The sequence below is a fragment of the Heptranchias perlo genome, chromosome 39 (assembly GCF_035084215.1).
Source record: "Heptranchias perlo isolate sHepPer1 chromosome 39, sHepPer1.hap1, whole genome shotgun sequence".
Taxonomy (NCBI): domain Eukaryota; kingdom Metazoa; phylum Chordata; class Chondrichthyes; order Hexanchiformes; family Hexanchidae; genus Heptranchias; species Heptranchias perlo.
In genome coordinates, this window is record NC_090363.1 from 12,726,449 (window position 1) to 12,746,428 (window position 19,980).

General features: G+C 42.6%; 1 protein-coding gene across 1 annotated transcript in view; it reads right to left on the bottom strand.

Annotated features, from left to right (window-relative positions):
- LOC137305250 (complement C4-A-like) overlaps positions 1 to 19,980 on the bottom strand; it is a 78,260-nt gene that overhangs the window by 46,071 nt on the left and 12,209 nt on the right. The window contains exons 6-16 of the mRNA XM_067974097.1: positions 18,730 to 18,812; positions 15,504 to 15,591; positions 15,005 to 15,110; positions 13,481 to 13,607; positions 12,899 to 13,014; positions 11,487 to 11,630; positions 9,181 to 9,378; positions 6,434 to 6,628; positions 5,547 to 5,696; positions 3,568 to 3,694; positions 714 to 785 (exon numbers count right to left, since the gene is read on the bottom strand). Of these exons, the coding sequence (XP_067830198.1) occupies positions 714 to 785; positions 3,568 to 3,694; positions 5,547 to 5,696; positions 6,434 to 6,628; positions 9,181 to 9,378; positions 11,487 to 11,630; positions 12,899 to 13,014; positions 13,481 to 13,607; positions 15,005 to 15,110; positions 15,504 to 15,591; positions 18,730 to 18,812 (1,406 nt within the window). The remainder of the gene's footprint in view (positions 1 to 713; positions 786 to 3,567; positions 3,695 to 5,546; positions 5,697 to 6,433; positions 6,629 to 9,180; positions 9,379 to 11,486; positions 11,631 to 12,898; positions 13,015 to 13,480; positions 13,608 to 15,004; positions 15,111 to 15,503; positions 15,592 to 18,729; positions 18,813 to 19,980) is intronic.

A 19,980-nucleotide genomic window follows, 5' to 3' on the forward strand; every position in this document is an offset into this window, starting at 1 on the left:
TCCTGATTTCACTCCTGAACAGGCTAGCTCTAATTTTAGGATTGTTTCTCCTTGTTCTGGACTCTCTCACCAGAGGAAATAGTTTCTCAGTATCTACCCTATTGAATCCTTTTGACATTGATCAGATAACCCCTCAATCTCCGAATGCTCAAGGGAAGACAAGCCGAGTTTATGCAACCTATCCTCATAACTTAATCCTCTATGCCCCGGGTATCATTCTGGTGAATGTGCACAGCACCCCCAGCAAGGCCAACATATCCTCCCTATCATTAGTCTACTGAGTCTTGAATCTGTACATTCCTTAGTTTAATCTCAAATGGGGAATCAGTGCTCTGAATCGTTCCCCATTGTGTATTTCAACAAGAAGCAACTTGCTTTAATATAACAGCTATAAGATGGAAGAACATCGCAATTCGCTTCACAGAGGCGTGAAGAAAATGGAGGGGGAGCTAAAGTAGGAGTGATTAGAAGGGGCGACCAGAAGCTTAGTGGAATAGTTTGGGTTTGAGGAGGATTTAAAGGAGCAGAGGAAAGAGGTGCTTTTAAATAAATGTTATCCTTTAAATGAATATGCTCAGTTGCTACATCATGAATACGGTTCTTGGGATTATCAGATAGAGTTACACCAATAGAAAAGGTTATTCTTTACATATCATTTTAAGACATTGATATTATTAGAGAGAAATTAATGAGTGTGTGTTCTGTGGTCTTACATTTTCCAGTGTATTGATGCTGTAGATTTAACGCTCTCCTCTGCCTTCTCACTTCGGTATTGCACGAATATTCTGAAAAGCGATCAAAAACAAAACTCAACTCAAAGCTATTTCAATGTGCCAAAGGGGAACGTTTCCCCTGTAAACCATGTTCAGCTTGAAGGGTCAATTTAGCTGGACGTCAAAACTTTAGCAAAAAACAAACATTTGCGACTTTTGCCAGAAGTAGCGAACAACGGGGTAGATCTTGACTTTGTGCGACGGTGTAAAATGGGAGACAGCAAGTCTCGAGCCTGCTCCGCTATTCAATAAGATCATGGCTGAACTTCGACCTCAACTCCACTTTCTTGCCTGATCCCCATATCCCTTGATTCCCCTAGAGTCCAAAAATCTATCTATCTCAGCCTTGAATATAGTCAATGACTCAGCATCCATAGCCCTCTGGGGTAGAGAATTCCAGAGATTCACAACCCTCTGTGTGAATAAATTCCGACTCATCCGAGTCTTAAATGGCCGACCCCGTATCCTGAGACTGTACCCCCTCGTTCTAGACTCTCCAGCCAGGGGAAACAACCTCTCAGCATCTACTCTGGCAAGCCCCGTCAGAATCTTACATGTTTCAATAAGATCACCTCTTATTCTTCTAAACTCGAGAGTATAGGCCCATTCTACTCAATCTCTCCACATAGGACAACCCTCTCATCCCAGGAATTAATCTAAGGAACCTTTGTTGCACCACCTCTAAGCCAAGTATATCCTTCCTTAGATAAGGAGACCAAAACTGTACTCGAGGTGAGGTCTCACCGAAGCCCTGTACAATTGTAATAAGACTTCGTTACTCTTGTATTCCAGCCCACCTGTATTAAAGGCCAACATGCCGTTTGCCTTCCTTATTGCTTGCTGTACCCGCATGCTAACTTTTTGTGTTTCTTGTACAAGGACACCCAAATCTCTCTGAACACCAACATTTAATAGTTTCTCACCATTTAAAAAATATTCTGTTTTTCTATTCTTCCTACCAAAGTGAATAACCACACATTTCCCCACATTACACTCCATCTGCCACCTTCTTACCCACTCACTTTACCTGTCTATATCCCTTTTCAGACTCTTTGTGTACTCCTCACAGCCTACTTTCCCACTTAGCTTTATATCATCAGCAAACTTGGATACAATACACTCAGTCCCTTCATCTAAGTCATTAGTATAGATTGTAAATAGCTGAGGCCCAAGCATTGATCCTTGCGGCATTCCACCAGTTGCAGCCTGCCAATCTGAAAATGACCCGTTTATCCCTACTCTCTGTTTCCTGTCCGTTAACCAATCCTCCATCCATGCTAATATATTACCCCCCAACCCCACGAGCCCTCATCTTGCATAACAAACTTTTTATGTGGCACCTTATTGAATGCCTTTTGAAAATCCAAATATAATACATCCACTGGTTCCCCTTTATCTACCCTGCTAGTTACATCCTCAAAAAACTCTAATAAATTCGTCAAATACGATTTCCCTTTCATAAAGCCGTGTTGACTCTGTCTAATCATATTGGATTCCAGCATTTTCCTGACGACTGATGTCAGGCTAACTGGCCTGTAGTTCCCTGTTTTCTCTATCTCTCCTTTCTTGAATAGCAGGGTTATATTTGCTACCTTCCAATTTGCTGGGACCGTTCTAGAATCTAGGGAATTTTGAAAGATCATAACCAATGTATCCACTATCTCTGCAGCCACCTCTTTTAGAACCGTAGGGTGTAGGCCATCAGGTCCAGGAGATTTATTGGCTTTTAGTCCCATTAGTTTCTCCAGTACTTTTTCTCTACTGATATTAATTACACTAAGTTCCTCACTCTCATTAGACCCTTGGTTCCCCATTATTTCTGGTATGCTTTTTGTGTCTTCTACTGTGAAGACAGATACAAAATATTTGTTTAATGTCTCTGCCATTTCCTTATTCCCCATTATAATTTCTCCTGTCTCAGCCTCTAAGGGACCAACATTTACTTTTGCTACTCTCTTTCTTTTTACATACTTGTAGAAGCTCTTACAATCCGTTTTTATATTTCTTGCTAGTTTACTTTCAAATTCTATTTTCTCCCTTTTCATCAATTCTTTGGTCATCCTTTGCTGGTTTCTGAAACTCTCCCAATCCTCGGGCTTACCATTCTTATTCACAACATTATAGTCTCTTCTTTTAATCTAATATTATCCTTAATTCCTTTAGTTAGCCACTTTTCCGTGGAGTTTTTATTTCTCAATTGGATGTATGTTCGTTGAGAATATTAAAATATTTCTTTAAATGTTTGCCATTGCTTTACTACTGTCATATCTTTTGATATAATTTCCCAATCTACCTCAGCCAACTCTCCCCTCATACCTATGTAATTGGCTTTATTTAAGTTTAAGACTCTAGCGTCGGTCGTAAGTACGTCACTCTCAAACTCAATGTGAAATTCTATCATATCATGATCACTCTTCCACAGAGGATCCTTTACTATGAGATTACTAATTAATGCTGTCTCATTACACAATATAAAAGATTTAAAATAGCCTGTTCCCTGCTTGGTTCCATGACGTATTGTTCTAGGAAACTGTCTCAAATACATTCCATGAACTCGTCCCGCAGACTGCCTTTGCCAATTTGATTTGTCCAGTCTACAAAAACTGTGGGTAGAGGAAGGTAATGACAATGAGCTAAGTTAAGTTTTCATCCGGTAGCTTTCAATGCAATATCTTATGCAAGAGATGACGTGAGCTGATTGTTCTGAATCTATTTGTCTGTCCGACTTTCCATCCGTCCGTCCATCTGTCTATCTATCTGTCTATCTACGATGTGTATATTGTGCTAGTTTTACCCTCTCTAATCGAGGATACATCCACATCGGAGATGAAACTCAGTCCAGCATCCATAAAAACACCAACACTGTTAGCTCCACCTCCATAGAAACAGCCAAGATCGTAAGAGTTCATAGCTTGAAATACCTATTGAGAGATAAAAAATATGAAACTGTAAAAAATGCGCCAAATGTTCAGACATTGTTATAGCACTGCAAAGGAATGATGTAGTTGAGGGGTCAAAGACGGAAATTCATTCAGTTAGAAGTAAGGCACAATAGAGGAGCTATTACTCTACTAGGTGTGTATTGTAGCTACCAAATAGTGGGAAGCAAATAGAGGAGAAAATTTGCAGGCAAATTACAGAAAGATGAAAGAACTATAGAGTAGTGATAATGGGAAACTTTTAATTATCCCAATATAGACTGGGATAGTATCAGTGTAAAAGGCAATGAAGGGGAGGAATTTCTGTAATGCATACAAGAGTACTTTCTTGATCAGTGTAATTCCAGCCCAACGAGGAAGGAAGCAGTGCTGGATCTAGTTCTGGGGAATGAAGTTTGGAAGTGGAGCATGTTTCAGTGGGAGAGTATTTGGGGAACAGTGATCATAATATCAGGTTTAGAAAAGTTATGGGAAAGGCCAAGGAACAAATGTAAAACACAATTAGAGGAGGGCTAATTTCAGTGAATTAAAAAGAGATCCTGCCCAGGTGGATTGGAATTAAAAATTGATTGGCAAAACAGTAATTGAAGAAGGGGAGGTCTTTAAGGAGGAGATGGCTTGGGTACAGAGTAGACACATTCCCATGAGGGGGAAAGGAAAGGCATCCAAAGCCGGACCCCCTTGGATGACTGAAGATATGGAGATTAAAATGAAACAGATAACGGAGGCTTATGACAAATGTAAGGTTCATAATACAGCAGAGAACCAAGCTGAATACAGAAAGAATGGAGGAGATCTAAAAAAGGAAACATGGGCAAAGAGAGAGTATGAGAATAGATTAGCGGCTAACATAAAAAGGAACCCAAAGTCTTTTATAAATATATAAGTAGTAAAGGGGTAGTCAAAGGAAGGGTGGGGCCGATTAGGGAAAAAAAGGAGATCTTCTTGTGGAGGGAGAGTGTATGGCTGAGGTATTAAATTAATACTTCATATCGGTCTTCACTAGAGAAGAGGATGCTGCCATTGTAGCAATAAAGGAGGAGGTAGTAGCGATATTGGACAGGATAAAAATAGACAAAGAAGAGGTACTTAATAGGTTGGCAATGTTCAAAGTAGAAAAATCACTTGGTCCAGATGGGATAGATCCTAGGCTACTGAGGGAAGTAAGGGTGGAAATTGCAGAGGCTCTGGCCACAATCATCCAATCCTCCTTCGATACAGGGGCGGTGCCAGAAGACTGGAGTATTGCAAATGTTACACCCCTATTCAAAAAAGGGGAGAGGGAGAAACCCGGCCAGTCAGCCTAATGTCGGTGGTGGGGAAACTTTAAGAGAGAATCTGGGACAAAATTAATTGGCACTTGGAAAAGTATGGACGAAGAAATGAAAGTCAAATGGATTTGTTAAAGGATAATCATGTTTGACTAACTTGATTGAGTTCTTCATTGAAGTAACGGAAAGGGTTGATGAGGGTAGTGCGGTTGATGTGTATATGGACTTTCAAAAGTCATTTGATAAGGTATTACATAATAGACTTGTTAGTAAAATTAAAGCCCATGGGATTAAAGGGATAGTGGCAGCGTGGATACAAAATTGGTCCTTAATTGCAACATTTCAGAATAACATTCTTCCGATCATCACATGTAGCGACATAGCAAATGTATGAGAATTTTTCTCTGTTTTACATTTCTAGTCAAATTGAAAATATTTTTCAAAATAACGGATGTGCACTTTCGTTACAAATACTGAACGGAGGAAATGTCCAAGAAAGAATTGCCATTACAAATAGCACACAGCTTTCGCATTTGTAGAAATACAAAGGCTAAGCATTTTACCTTCCTGGGTGTGAGTTTGTTCTTGTTGTTTAGGATGTATACTGCGGAATCAACGACAACAAAGGAGACGTTTGCTGCATCATTGGTGGAGAATTGCAGGTCAAACGCACCTCCCGGTTCATATGTTGTATTGTGGTCCTTTATTTCAATCTGCAACAATCAATAGGCAGACAATTGCCGAGATAATTAATTATCAGAAGGACAGACAATGTAAGAATCGCAATACGGTTTGCAAACAGATTAGACATCACCTGACTCGGCAAATTAACTTTTAAAAAAAACATACATCGTGACCACAATTCCTGAATTTGCATATTGAGACTATGTTTACAAAAAGGGTATAGAGGCACTGGAGAAGATGCAAAAAAGATTTACAAGGATGATACCAGAACTGAGAGGATATAACTATCAGGAGAGGCTGAATTCTTTTCTCTAGAAGAGAGAAGGCTGAGGGGTGACCTAATAGAGGTCTTTAAAATCATGAAAGGGTTTGATAGGGCAGATATAGAGAGAACAGTTCCACTTGTGGTGAGTCCAAAACTAGGGGCCATAAATATAAGATAATCACTAATAAATCCAATAGGGAATTCAGGAGAAACTTCTTTACCCACAGTGTGGTTAGAATGTGGAACTCGCTACCACAAGGAGTAGTTGAGGCGAATGGCATAGATGCCTTTAAGGGGAAAATGGATGAGTACATGAGGGAGAAAGGATTAGAAGGATATGCTGATAGGGTTAGATGAAGAGGGGTCGGAGTAATCGCGCCTGGAGCATAAACGCCGGCATATACCAGTTGGGCCGAACGGCCTGTTTCTGTGCTGTAAATTCTATTTAATTCTATGTTTTCCACAACAAAATCTTGAGAGAAATAGTTAACGTTTGCTCACCCGTCCTTCACATTGGTCCTCCACGTCAATCCACACCGAGTTTGCCACAATTTCTGCTTTTCCTCCTACGTGAATGTAATAGTAGGCGAGAAGACGGAAGGTGGGAACCATGTCAAGAACCACTTGAAGGTGGAGCTTCGTAGCGTCCGTCTTACGAATCCTACCGCCGCCGATCACTCTGCCTTTGCTTAGGAGCTGCAAAAACCAGATGTAACGGGGTAAAAATTCCTCAGGCGTTAGCGCAGAGCAGGAGTTATCGAATCAGCTGCCGGGTATAGACTCCACCTGATACCCAGTTACATTGAAATCAATTTAACAACACAACTTAGTGCAGCTACATCAAGCGAACGTTATCTGTATAGGAAGGGCTGAATTGCTCACATTCGGGGGACAACAGAGAATCTCCCAGGGAGGAACTGGCTGGAATATTTTACTTGGTCAGGGCTGAATGGACGAGAGGTTTCAGTTGTCCTATGGAGGGATCCATTGGAACGTCTGTACCTAATGGAGCAATGGGCAGACTGGTGAGGAGAGATTTGGATGAGGGACTGCGGATATTGTTAGGTCAGAGCAGTCAGCTGCTGATGACGTGGCATCACCCGCCCAGAGTCAGGGATTAAGTGTGGTTTCGGATTGAGGGGGTGGGGGCGGGGGGACTTGTTACACTGGCCCCTTGCACGGTGGAGGCATGTGGAGCAATGCCAAGTTTTGTGATCCCAGGGGATCCTGGGTAATACGAGCCAGGTTGAGCTGAAGAATGACCTCACTCAAATGGTCGTGGGAGAGGCAGCCAATTGGCGGCCAGCAGGCTCCCACTAACAGCAATGTGATAATGACCAGATCATCTGTTTTAGTGATGTTGGTTGAAGGATAAGTATTGGCCAGAACACCGGGGAGACGTCCCCTGCTTTTCTTGAAGGAGGGTGTGGAGTAACAAGAATGAAGTATGTGTGTTTGACCATTTATTAGTTTCTTTCTTGCTGGTTACAACACACACACTGAGCACTGAGGTGGAAAATCGACGGTCCACATTTTCTGGGCTCTCAGGCCACTGATTATTAGAAGCTAACATGCAGGTGCAGCAAGCAATTAGGAAGGCAAATGGTATGTTGGCCTTTATTACAAGATGATTTGAGTACAGGAGTAAAGATGTCTTACTGCAACTATATTGAACTTTGGTGAGGCCGCACCTGGAGTATTGTATACAATTTTGGTGTCCTTACATAAAAGGATATACTTGCCATAGAGGGAGTGCAACGAAGGTTCAGCAGACTGATTCCTGGGATGGCGGGATTGTCGTATGAGGAGAGATTGAGTAGACTAGGCCTGTATTCTCTAGAGTTCAGAAAAATGAGAGGTGATCTCATTGAAACATACAAAATTCTTACAGGGCTCGACAGGGTAAATGCAGGGAGGATGTTTCCTCTGGCAGGGGAGTCTAGAATCAGGGGTCACAGTCTCAGAATAAGGGGTAGGCCATTTAGGACTGAGATGAGGAGAAATTTCTTCACTCAGAGGGTGGTGAATCTTTGGAATTCTCTACCCCAGAGAGCTGTTGAGGCTCAGTCATTGAGTAAATTCAAAACAGACATCGATAATTTTCTAGATATTAAAGGCATCAAGGGATATGGGGATGGTGCAGGAAAATGCCGTTGAGGTAGAAGATCAGCCATGATCTTGTTGAATGGCGGAGCAGGCTTGGGGGGCCGGATGGTCTACTCCTGCTCCAATTTCTTATGTTCTTATGTTCTAATATAATCTCCCCTTTCTCTCCTACATGCTCCGATTAGTCAGGTGGTAAGAAGTGACAGCAATGGAGGACAGATAATCATGTCCAGGCTCAGAATACTCATTTGCAAAATACCAACTCCCCAAATTCAGATAAAAGAGAACCGCAGCGCGTAACAGCTTCACGTTGTTAGGCAAAGAAAGTTTGGATTCGGATTCACCAGTTCAATATTTAAGCATATTTGATGGACGATTCACATAGTAAAATCAAGAACTCACAGGCTGTAGTTTACTGGGAGGAATCCAATCTTGTATTTCCAACACCAAATTGCTAGGATTCCTGCCTGTCTTCTAACGGCTGCGAACTGATGAACGAATTGGATGTGTTGCTGAGTCAAGTAGTGATACCAAGAAATACGATGGATAACTATGGGCAAAAGGTCGGAACGAGACTGCTACCATTGTGTGGTAAGCTGGACACATTGGGGGTAAGTTTAACTTTGGGCGCTGGTGTAAAATGGGCGATATCAAATTAGCCGCTTGTTATAGACCAGCCCGATGTGCCTTTCCAGTTAAATCAATAGAAGGAAGAAGCGGACTGCGGCTGTAATGGCCGGTCAATTCCATATCGCCCATTTAACGCCATCGCTTAAAGTTAAAATGACCCCATTGAGGGTGAATTTCAGAGGCGTTCTTCCGCTGGTCTTCGGTCATTTCTGCCCAAGAGCCACGTAAATCTAGGGGAGGTGGGGACAGCAAGCGATTGTCTTAGGTTTCTGAAGCTCTTCCGCCAAACTCACAGGGGACAAGTGAGAGAGCCCCCCATCCCCGACCATCAACCCCGCTGACCTTCGCCCCCATTGCATTATAAATGATCGAGAAATCTCTAGGGCTGGATATTGATAGGTGTTGAACTAGCCCAAAGCACCGAGCCCTTATTACCCAGCCCCTGAGTACCATTTCAATTTGATGAGTGGTATTAATTTTTAAAAGAATGCTCTTTGAATAATTGTACTTACTATATAGTAATAGTAATCGATACTTCCGCTCCCCGGCTCGGTGATAGCTCTGAATCCTATGTTCAGCCCTTGACCTGGCTTAAGGACAGTGTGCGGTGCACTGATGTGGAGATAGCTTTTGCTGGGAGATTGATAGATATGAGAAGTCACTGTCGCCTCACGGAATTCTTTCCCACGTGTCCCTTCCCCGACCGTCACCTGACCAAACAATACACAAGGTCATTGGAAATATCAAATATCAGACGGAGGCGCTTCAGTTGAACGCGTCTCCAAGTAAGACAATTCTTTTCAGAGTAGATAGATGGTTAAACTCTTTAGCTGATTGATTGAAAAAATAGGTATTGGTAGTCAAGATGGATAAGTCCTCCGTTCCAAGATCGATCTTAAATTATGCTGTAAATAAACGTGGTTTAGCAGTAACAATCTCAACGCCCATGTAATCTCCTGCTGCTTCATAACGATTACCTTCTGGTGTTAGAGAATAAAGGGGCAAAATCGGACTTGGGTGGGGACATAAAGCAGGGGGAATCGCATCGTTCTCCCGTTATACTTTCTCCCCGATATGCAGCCCTATTGTCTTCAATAGAACTGATTATCGGTCGTGTGGTGTAATGGGCAGCCGATGCGATTCCGACTGTTTTGCATTCCCAGCCAATGTCCAATTTCACCCCTAACTATTTTTTAAGATGACGATGGGTCGTAATTCTATCTTCCTAGTTACCGATTAACTGATCTGTAGATTTGTAACTATCCGCTTATCCATCTATCTAGCTATTTATTGGTCTAATTTTACATTTTCATTTCCATAATTGTAACTGAATGCCTCCTATTAACAGTTGTGAATTTATCTTCTTCAGGCCACAATAACAAAACATACACTGTGCTTTGTTGAGAGGTGATTCGCTTCTTTCTGTATAACACCTGCTACAACATGAATTATCCACTTTGTATTTAATGACTTTAATGCTACTCATCGCGTTTTTCGTTTTCCGTACAGACCAGTACGTTTTTTGGTGCCATCTTCTGACTCCCCAAAGCCTTTCCACCACCGACAAGTCACAAATCAAGAGTGTGATGGAACACTCTCCACTTGTCTAGAAGGGTGCAGCTGCAACAACACTCAAGAAGCTCGACACCATCCAGGACAAAGCAGTCTGCTTGATCCGCAACCCAGCCACTAGGAACACCATCACTTCCAAGTCCCCCTCCAGGTCACACAATCATCCTGACATGGACATATATCACCCGTTGGTTCATGGTCGCTGGGTCAAAATCCTGGAACTACCCCTCCCCCCTTCAACATTGCTGTGGGAAGCACCTTCACCACACGGACTGCATCGGTTCAAGAAGGCGGCCCACCATCACCATCGCAATGGGCAACTAGGGATGGGCAATAAATGCCAGCCTTGCCAGCGACGCCCACATCCAAAGAATGAATTTTAAAGGACCAAAAAATATACTGTAATAGGGAAGATATAACAAACTCTTTATAACCTGCAGAAGGAAATCAAAAAATGCTAGGCTAGTGGACGAATTAAGGATTTTTTCAGTATCTATATGGCGTCTTCACACAATCGCTTAGTTTTCAGTAGCATCGAAAGAACCAGAAGCAACAATCTCTAGGGAATCCAGTTTTGATACAGAGGCATGGAATTCTAATATCCTTTACCACCACACACTCATTCAAGGACCATTCGCCTTAATTTGGCTCTGCAGCCCAATATTTTCTGTAAGCCATCGTGGAACTGGGAGGAATTTTCTGAGACCCCACGTCTCCAGCTGGGCCTCGCAGAGGCCTCATCGGAATATCAGGTGTGCATTGCCCGCGATTTTCCTTCCACAAATATTAATGAACGGAAAACCGGGGCAATGCACTGGAGCTATTCGGAAATGCAGCCGGTTCCTTGCTAGATCCCACTAATTATTCCAATAAAGAATTCAGGAGAAACGTCTTTACTCAGAGAGTGGTTAGAATGTGGAACTCGCTACCACAAGGAGCGGTTGAGGCGAATAGCATAGATGCATTTAAGGGGAAGGTAGAAAAACACATGAGGGAGAAAGGAAAAGAAGGTTATGCTGATTGGGTTGGATGAAGAGGGGTGGGAGGAGGCTCATGTGGAGCTAAATGCCGGCATAGACCAGTCGGGCCGAATGGCTTTTTTCTATGCTGTACTTTCTATGTAATTCTAGGTGACGCAGTTCGACCTGTAAATCGCCGACTGTTATATCTGTTTCTAGACGCAGGGTTCAACTTCCCCATAATTGAAAAATTCATGCTTCATTATCGTTCAAATCCAGTGTTTTACCTTCAGTTTAAGAACGCTGTCATCGGCTGGGGCGTCTCTTTCGAAGACGACGAGCCCATGTTGATTTGTGTTTAGACTCTGTCCTCCTTCGATGTTCACGGGTACATTTATGGCAGGAGACCCATCCGGGTAGGTTACTGTGGCCTGTTAATACAATTTACCAAAAGCGCTCATGCAAAAACATCCCACACGTAACGCTAATCCACCTTTTCAGCATCAATCCTCGACCTGTCTCCTTTGAAGTGAGTTGTTCCAGTGGGTTTTATCACCTCGTGCTTACTCCGTTATCTACTTAATGCTATTAATATAAACTAAAGGGATTGAAGTTCACTCCATGAACTGCTCAACATACTGACAGGGCTGCTTCTGAAATATAAAAAGGTGATTCTTGATATCATGATATGCAATATATTTTTTCTTATTTCCAATTTCACAGGAGAAATTACTTTACAAAAGTTGGCAAGAGGAACGCCGTTGAGATGGTGTCGAGGAAGCTGAACACTTTTCCTGTTGTGTCTGGTATTAAATGTGTTTAGGGTCCTCCCGCAAGGTAAGGTGGGATGGAGTAGAAATCCGACTTGGGCGGGAACGCAAAACGGGTGATATCACATCACATGAGTAGAAGTGAATATGGGCGGGGCGTATAACAAATGCCCACCTTGCGATACTGCCCACCTTGCGATACCGATATTAATTTCCAGTGGTATAGCGGGCAGGTTAGTGGTGACGCGATTTACCCCCTTGGCAGTCCCATTTGTCTGGATTTGATAACCCCACTATTAAACTAGAATTAAATAATTAGTCCATTATATTCAATATCTGGACTGTGACAAATGAAGACCAGGAAATACTTCCAATGACCTTTTTTTTGAAGTGCAGAAAGCTTCACATTGGAAAGTGCATCCCACTGAAAAACCAGTAGGTGCACAAAATTTTCTAGACAGAGAACTAAAAGCAATAAGGATCCCAAATAGCTGGAATTTAGATGGAAATTGGAACATCTTAATACCGAAAAATAAATTCTCCTAATGTACTGTCAGTCGTAGCATTCCTGCCATTATGGCCACTGAATGAGGTAACTCAGCAGAGATCAGAAGCTAACCTGTGTGATGTAGTTGCACAATTATTTTAATCAACAGGTTAATAGGAAGATCCATAACTATGACTATTTAGATCAATTAGACAATGGGGGTAATTGTAACCTCACTAGCCAGGCGGGAATCCCACGGGATCAGGTAGAACCCTGGTTTTACACCTCGCCCAATATTACTCTCCACTGACTTCAAAAGGAGAATAAAATCAGGGCCGGGTATAAAACCAGCGTTGCACCCGATTCCCGTCAGTTTCCCGACTGATGGGTTAGGTTAAAATTGCCCCCAGTTCCTTTCTTTTCCACCTAACCAGTTACATACCACTGTAGCAAACGAAGCCTTTGGTGTGAAGTGACGGGTTGTTTTTGATAAATCGATCACATAGGGCGAGGAAACAAATTTGATGCTTCTGAGCTCTAACTCTTCCATTTCGCCACCTGCGTAAAGATAGCGACACATTCAAGTTATGAATTTGCTTGCTTTCCATCTCGATATATTGCACTCCACACGAAATTACATCAAAACACACGAGAGAGTTGAATTCCTCCACGATATGTTGTTTGGGAAGGGGTTTAGGTTGAGACATAAACATAGGCCTATCTGCTTGTTTTGGTGAACATAAGAAATCCCATGGCACCATTGGAGCAGAGAGACTCCACGGGGGTGATTTTGACTTTGTGCGTTAGTGTAACACGGGTGATAGCGAATCGACAGCCCGCTTTACATCTCTCCCCATTTCCATTGACTTCAATCAGCAAGTTCAGCCGATTTCCCACAGCAATTGACGGGAGACCAGGGAAAAAGGCAGCCGAATTTCAGGGCCTATATATCGGAAAATATTTGCACTATCATCTGCCCTGTAATAGCAATTGATATTGGAAAGCATTAACCCAGCTTACTTACTGACTAATTCAACCGCAGTCACTGCCATATAGAGGTTCAGCCCCACTAGCTCATTTCTGGACATCAGTTTTGATTTTTCCAACAGCTTGCGAGTGCTTAGAGATGAATCGACTTCTCCATTGGTGACCTAAAAAATGAGGATAAAGATATCCTTAATCATGCAGAGTTGAAGTGAGAATATTGCATTAAGTTATTGCTCTTTTTACCTCATGAAAAGTCCATACCATTGTTTTTTCTTATTGGTTTTCCTCTCGATCTCCTCATTTCCTTCAATATTATCCTTGTGAGAAAATGGCTTTGGACTGAAATTCCCCATTTCGTGATTTATTTTCCTTTTAATCTCGGACTGTTGTGTTATCTATTTTTATGTTAACCCTCTGCGGGCTGCTTCTTTGCATCATTCCTCATCCTAGTTTCATCACCTGCCCCGACGCCATTCTGTCGGCCTCGATGTTTCCCGATTGCTCCACCTGAATAGAATCTCTATCTTGCGTATGAGTATTTCAGTTTTAGTCGGTCTAGCTGGTTATCAGTCTGTCACTATGTATCCACGTGGCTGTGGCTCATGGACAACTTTGCCCATCTATCTCCAATTGTGTGCATTATCACCATTGTCTATATATTTCTCGATATACCTGAGAGCTCCTTTTCAACCATTAGGGTAGAAATTGGTATTGAGTGGAGCGCTAAGTGGGCTGTATGTATCTGCCTCCTGTTATACTCGCCCTCCCATATTCAAATCAATGGTGTTCAATCGAACTTGATCTCGCGTCAGGCGGCCAATGCCCAAAACAAATTTCTACCCCACAGTTTATCTTCATCGATTGGAATTTTACAATACAGCAGGAGAATATTCATCCCCAGGGCCTCTCTGAAAGAGACATCCACTTGGTGTTATTTCCCATCCATCTCTCCAAACCATTTTAAATTGTCTTTTTTTCCCAAATATTTATCCACTTCGCTTTAGAAACTTTCATGTGTTCTGCTTTCACCATTGTCATTAGCAGGTATTAGCAAATGTCTGCTTAAATAAATCTCCTAACCTCTCTTCTTGTTCTTTTGGTGATGTATGTCCACTAGACTCAGGAACCAGTGAAAATAGTTTTCCCAATGTGCTATTACAAATTGTCATTTTGAACACTTCTATTGGACCCCCTCTTAACCACCTTTGCTCCAATGGAAAGAGTGCTAGTTTCTCAAGTTCCTCCCATTCAATTATTATTTCCATGCCTTTCCCTCTGTCTTATTCTCTATCTTTAGCTTTGGAATTATAGCCTTGGTGAATTTCAATATTTAAAATATGATGTGAAATGTGCTTAAGGTTTCAAATTCCCCGGAGGTGTCCGATCTCCCGCTGGAACTTGAACCATTGAGACCGTTTCATTACACGTTACGTAAGGCAGACCATCGGGAGAAAACCCCCGCAGGAAATACTGCCGCCGGAGAATAGTACGGATTTAACCGCAATATAAATAACCCATTACGGGGCACGTTTCCAAATAAAACCCATAAAGACATACTCACTGTTAATTCTTGTTCTAGACCCCGAATATATGTCTTATTGCCACTGCCGTGGATAATCCCGAATCTGACATATGCCTTTCCATCCACACCTTTACCGTATGTGTGCCTTTGAAAGACAACAGTCAATCTTAATGGATATTGATTAGCTCAATGGTCACTTGCAGGGGAGTACAATTCTACTTTGAGAATATTTGTAATGAATCGATTAGCATGTTTGAGTTACATTTCTCTCTACACTAATTATAACGAAATGTTAAACCATTTGATTCAAATGTTTTTATTTGCGAGTTACTGAAATCGATGCCCCATTTAAAAGGACCAGACATTGGTTTCATTAGAACAAGAATTACGGACTAACAACTAGATTTAGAGCCAACAATTCACGCAAAATGGTGCCCAGTGTAAATACTCCAAATATATCGCTGCTCTAAGCAATCACTGGCGTTGTGAAAGGTGCAATCGCTGTCATGCCGTCTAAATAAAAAGTCTCTCCACTTACTTTGCCACGATTTTGAATCTGAACTCGTCCTTCGTCACGAGATAGAACATCTCGTCCGCCTGTACCTTGACATCGAACCTGGGGAGAACTTTAACAACATATAATTACATTTCAACCAATACATGATAATGCAATCCATGTCGCGAATGTTCGCGCAGCGCATAAAAACATCGAAGGAAAGTTCGATGGATGGCGATTTTTACAGAAGAAGCAACCATTTTAGTGCTAGGTTGGGTGCGTCTTGTTTGGAACCTGAAACCAAGAGACATTCTCCAAACAATTAAATGCTGATTGACCCCAGGCTCCACCTACTTAACAACAATTAGACTTTCATGGCACAAAGGGACACAGCTTCACCATTGAGGTAGAATAAGCCGTGGCCCATTGCATGAAAGAACACTCTTGCCTTTTATTGAACAGCTATTACCCGTCTTTGAAAAAGCAATGTGGTAGGATATCCACCCATAATAAATATGCAAATAAACAAAAGCTAGAAACCCTGCTTGTAGACTAATTATAAAAAGATTGAACTGCAGCAAAATAAGTATTTTTAGTAATGATAAAGATAAAGAAACAATAGTAACATGTTTATAGGACATATAGAATTAAATAGAATTTTACAGCAGAGAAACAGGTCATTGGGCTCAATTGGTCTATGCCGGTGTTAATGCTCCACAGAAGCCTCCTCCCACCCTACTTCATCTCACCCTATCAGCATAGACTTCTATTCCTTTCTCTCTCATGTATTTATCCAGCTTCAATGACAATCCAGGCTGACACTCCCAGTGGAGTACTAAGGGAGGTGCAGCACTGTCAGAGGTGCCATCCCCATAAGCACACGTTCAATATCTTATCTTGCACATATCAATATAATCCTATAAAATAGCTATCTATTGATCTTCCTGTCTATTTATTTATGCGCTACACAAATATTTGCCACATGGACTGCGCTCGGAAGGTTCTTGTTTTCATCTTTTGTTTTGTCAGGGTTAGTTTTGTTTGGTTTAAGGTTACGTCACAGCCAGGGGAATTATTTAACTTGTTACAAAAGGCCCAGAGTCACCTCCAGAAACATGTTGGTCCCACAGCCTAGGACCTGGGAAGGCGAAAGGAAGATTTAAGACTTCCTTAAGCTTTTCGAGGAGGTGGGATTTGGGGGGAGGCAGAATTTGGGGGAAGTCACGGTGATCCAGGAGGTCACTGGTGCACTGTTTGCAAGGGGTCAACAGTTTGTCACTTCTGCCATGGAGGCTGGCAAGCAGGAAGAAATACACTGGGGTTTGCCCATATTGCTGGAGTTCTGCAGGTGCAGGGCAACATAGACTGCCCATACACATCCCTGCAGGCTCCCCATCAGCAATCAGCTCTGGTTCTGCCACTTCCAAACTCCAAATATGCGAAAGGACAACACCTTCCACCGGGTCGGACGCCTTTGGACCATTGACTCCGCCGGCATCACTGGTTCCTGAAGTAAATCATAGGCAAGAATTCCACTGGTTACTACTTCATAAATGCCCTCATTGAATATCTCGCTAGTATTTCCATCGAAATGGTGGATGTCTTCTATCAAAATGTGCTAATGACTCCATAAAGAACAAAGCGAGACAATGTCGGAAATTTCCTAGGTGCTTCTCCTGCTCCGCTGACGTAACTTTGGTGGAAATTCAGCGCAAATCCCGCTTACATAGAAACATAAAAAATAGGAGCAGGAATAGGCCATTCGGCCCTTCGAGCCTGCTCTGCCATTCAATATGATCATGGCTGATCCTCTATCTCAATACCATATTCCCGCTCTCTCCCCATACCCCTCGATGCCTTTTGTGTCTAGAAATCTATCGAGCTCCTTCTTAAATATATTCAGTGACTTGGCCTCCACAGCCTTCAGTGGTAGAGAATTCCACAGGTTGACCACCCTCTGAGGGAAGAAATTTCTCCTCATCTCAGTCCTAAATGTCCTACCCCATATCCTGAGACTGTGACCCCTCATTCTGGACCTAGCCAGGGGAAACATCCTCTCTGCATCCAGTCTGTCTAGCCCTGTCTGAATTTTATATGTTTCAATGAGATCCCCTCTCATTCTTCTAAACTCGAGTGAATACAGGCCGAGTCGACCCAATCTCTCCTCATAAGACAGTCCTGCCATCCCAGGGATCAGCCTGGTGAACCTTTGCTGCACTCCCTCTATGGCAAGTATATCCTTTCTTAGGTAAGGAGACCAAAGCTGCACACAATATCCAGGTGTGGTCTCACCAAGGCCCTGTGTAACTGCAGTAAGACATCCTTGCTCCTATACTCAAATCCCCTTGCAATGAAGGCAAACATACCATTTGCTTTCCTAACTGCTTGCTGCACCTGCATATTTGCTTTCAGTTACATTTCATCTTAATGCATGCGTTCAGATATCAGTGCAATTCCTATCATGTACGAGTTTCTGTGTGATCGCTGCACTCTTGTGGCTGCCCAGGGTTTGCACCCATGCAAAATTCCGTAATGGGAGGGACATAAAAAAGCAAATCGTTTATTTTTGGGCCATGGCGGCACAAAAATGCATTTTGCAATGGGGTGACTTTAAAATAGAATTATCCATTCAAGGGCAGTGGAACAATTTGACTGACTCCCTGTTTAAGGACAATCCAGGCTGACATTCCCAGGGCAGTACTGAGGGAGGTGCTGCTTTGTCGGGGGTGCCATCTTCCAGATGAAACATTAAACCGAGGCCCTGTCAGCCCTCTCAGGTGAACATAAAAGATCCCATAACATTGTTTTGAAGAAGAGCAGGGGAGTTCTCGCTGGTGTCCTGGGTCAGTATTTCTCCCTCAACCAACATCACTAAAAAATACAGATTATCTGGCCATTATCTCATTGATGTTTGTGGGCTCTTGTTGTGTACAAATTGGCTGCCACATCTCCTACATTACAACAGTGACTACACTTCAAAAGTACGTTATTGGCTGTAAATTGCTTTGGGACGTCCTGAGCTGGATAAATACAAGTCTTTCTTTTCTTTACCTCAGTGCTGTGCCCAACTATCTCTTCAGTCTCATTACACACAGCCCCACACGTGTTCAAAGATGGAGGGAAATTATTATTTGAAGTTTTCTGCTTTCTGACTGTGTCGTTTCAGTAAAATGACGCTGAATGTTTGACGTACATTAATAACGACAGAAAAGAACTAAATACATCATCAGTATTGGTATTGCATCCCAGGCCAGTAAAGGTCACTCACCGAATTCCTTCACTTCAAACTGTGTTGACACTTTGGACATTGGTGAATCAAAAAATTGCGCTTCTATTCGCCAAATTCCGGGTCTTTTATGGAAACATACAGACAAAGAAAGCAAACAAGAAATTAAGGACACAAACGTTTTCAATGCGTCAAGAGTTGTCTTATCAAATGTATTTGGAACATGTGATCTGAGTTGTCCCAATAAGCATTGTACTGATCATTATGTGTACAGTACCAACAGAGGAGATTTACGACGATGTTGCCAGGACTGGAGAATTTTAGGTATGAGGAAAGATTGGATAGGCAGGGGTTGTTTTCTTTGGCTCAGAGGAGGCTGAGGGGTGATTTAATTGAGGTATATAAAATTAAGAGGGGTCTAGATAGAGTGGATAGGAAGGACCTTAGGATAAGTACTTGAAACGAAAAAATGTGCAGGGCTACAGGGATAGGGCGGGGCAGTGGGACTAGCTGGATTGCTCTTGCATAGAGCCGGCATGGACTCGATGAGCCGAATGGCCTCCTTCCATGCTGTAACCTTTCGATGACCTGTTTCCCTTAGCAGAGAGGTCAATAACCAGGGGGCATAGATTTAAAGTAATTGGTAAAAGGATTAGAGGGGAGCAGAGGAGAATTTTTTTCACCCAGAGGGTGGTGGGGATCTGGAACTCACTGTCTGAAGGGTGGTAGAGGCAGAAACCCTCATTGCATTTAAAAAGTACCTGGATATGCACTTGAGGTGCCGTAACCTATGAGGCTAGGGAGCAAGAGCTGAAAAGTGGGATTAGGCTGGATAGCACTTTTTCGACCAGCACAGACATGATGGACTGAATGTCCTCCTTCTGTGTCATAAATTTCTATGGTTCAATGATTCTAACATCCTTTGGGTCGAATTTCCGGGTCAAGCAGCTTATCGATGGATAAAGGCCAATAATGCATCAGCGACTCTCCGATAAGCTAGGGGATGAAATGGGACACAGGCGGGGGACACACAACAGGCTGAATCAATTTTGCCGCCTGTTATACCACACGCCTGATATTCTGTGCTATTGAAGGCGACCGAACTGAACATCAGCCAGCCGATACGATGCCGCCTGCTTTTGCATCCCCGCTCATCTCCGTTCTCACCCTTAGCTGCCTGCTTAGTGCGAGGCTCTACCAATGACGCAGGGAGCAGGCAAATTTCGCCCAGACCTTCTAAAGCATAGATAAGAATTTTGACCAGTTAAGGTGTGTCCGTGAGAGAGAGAGAGA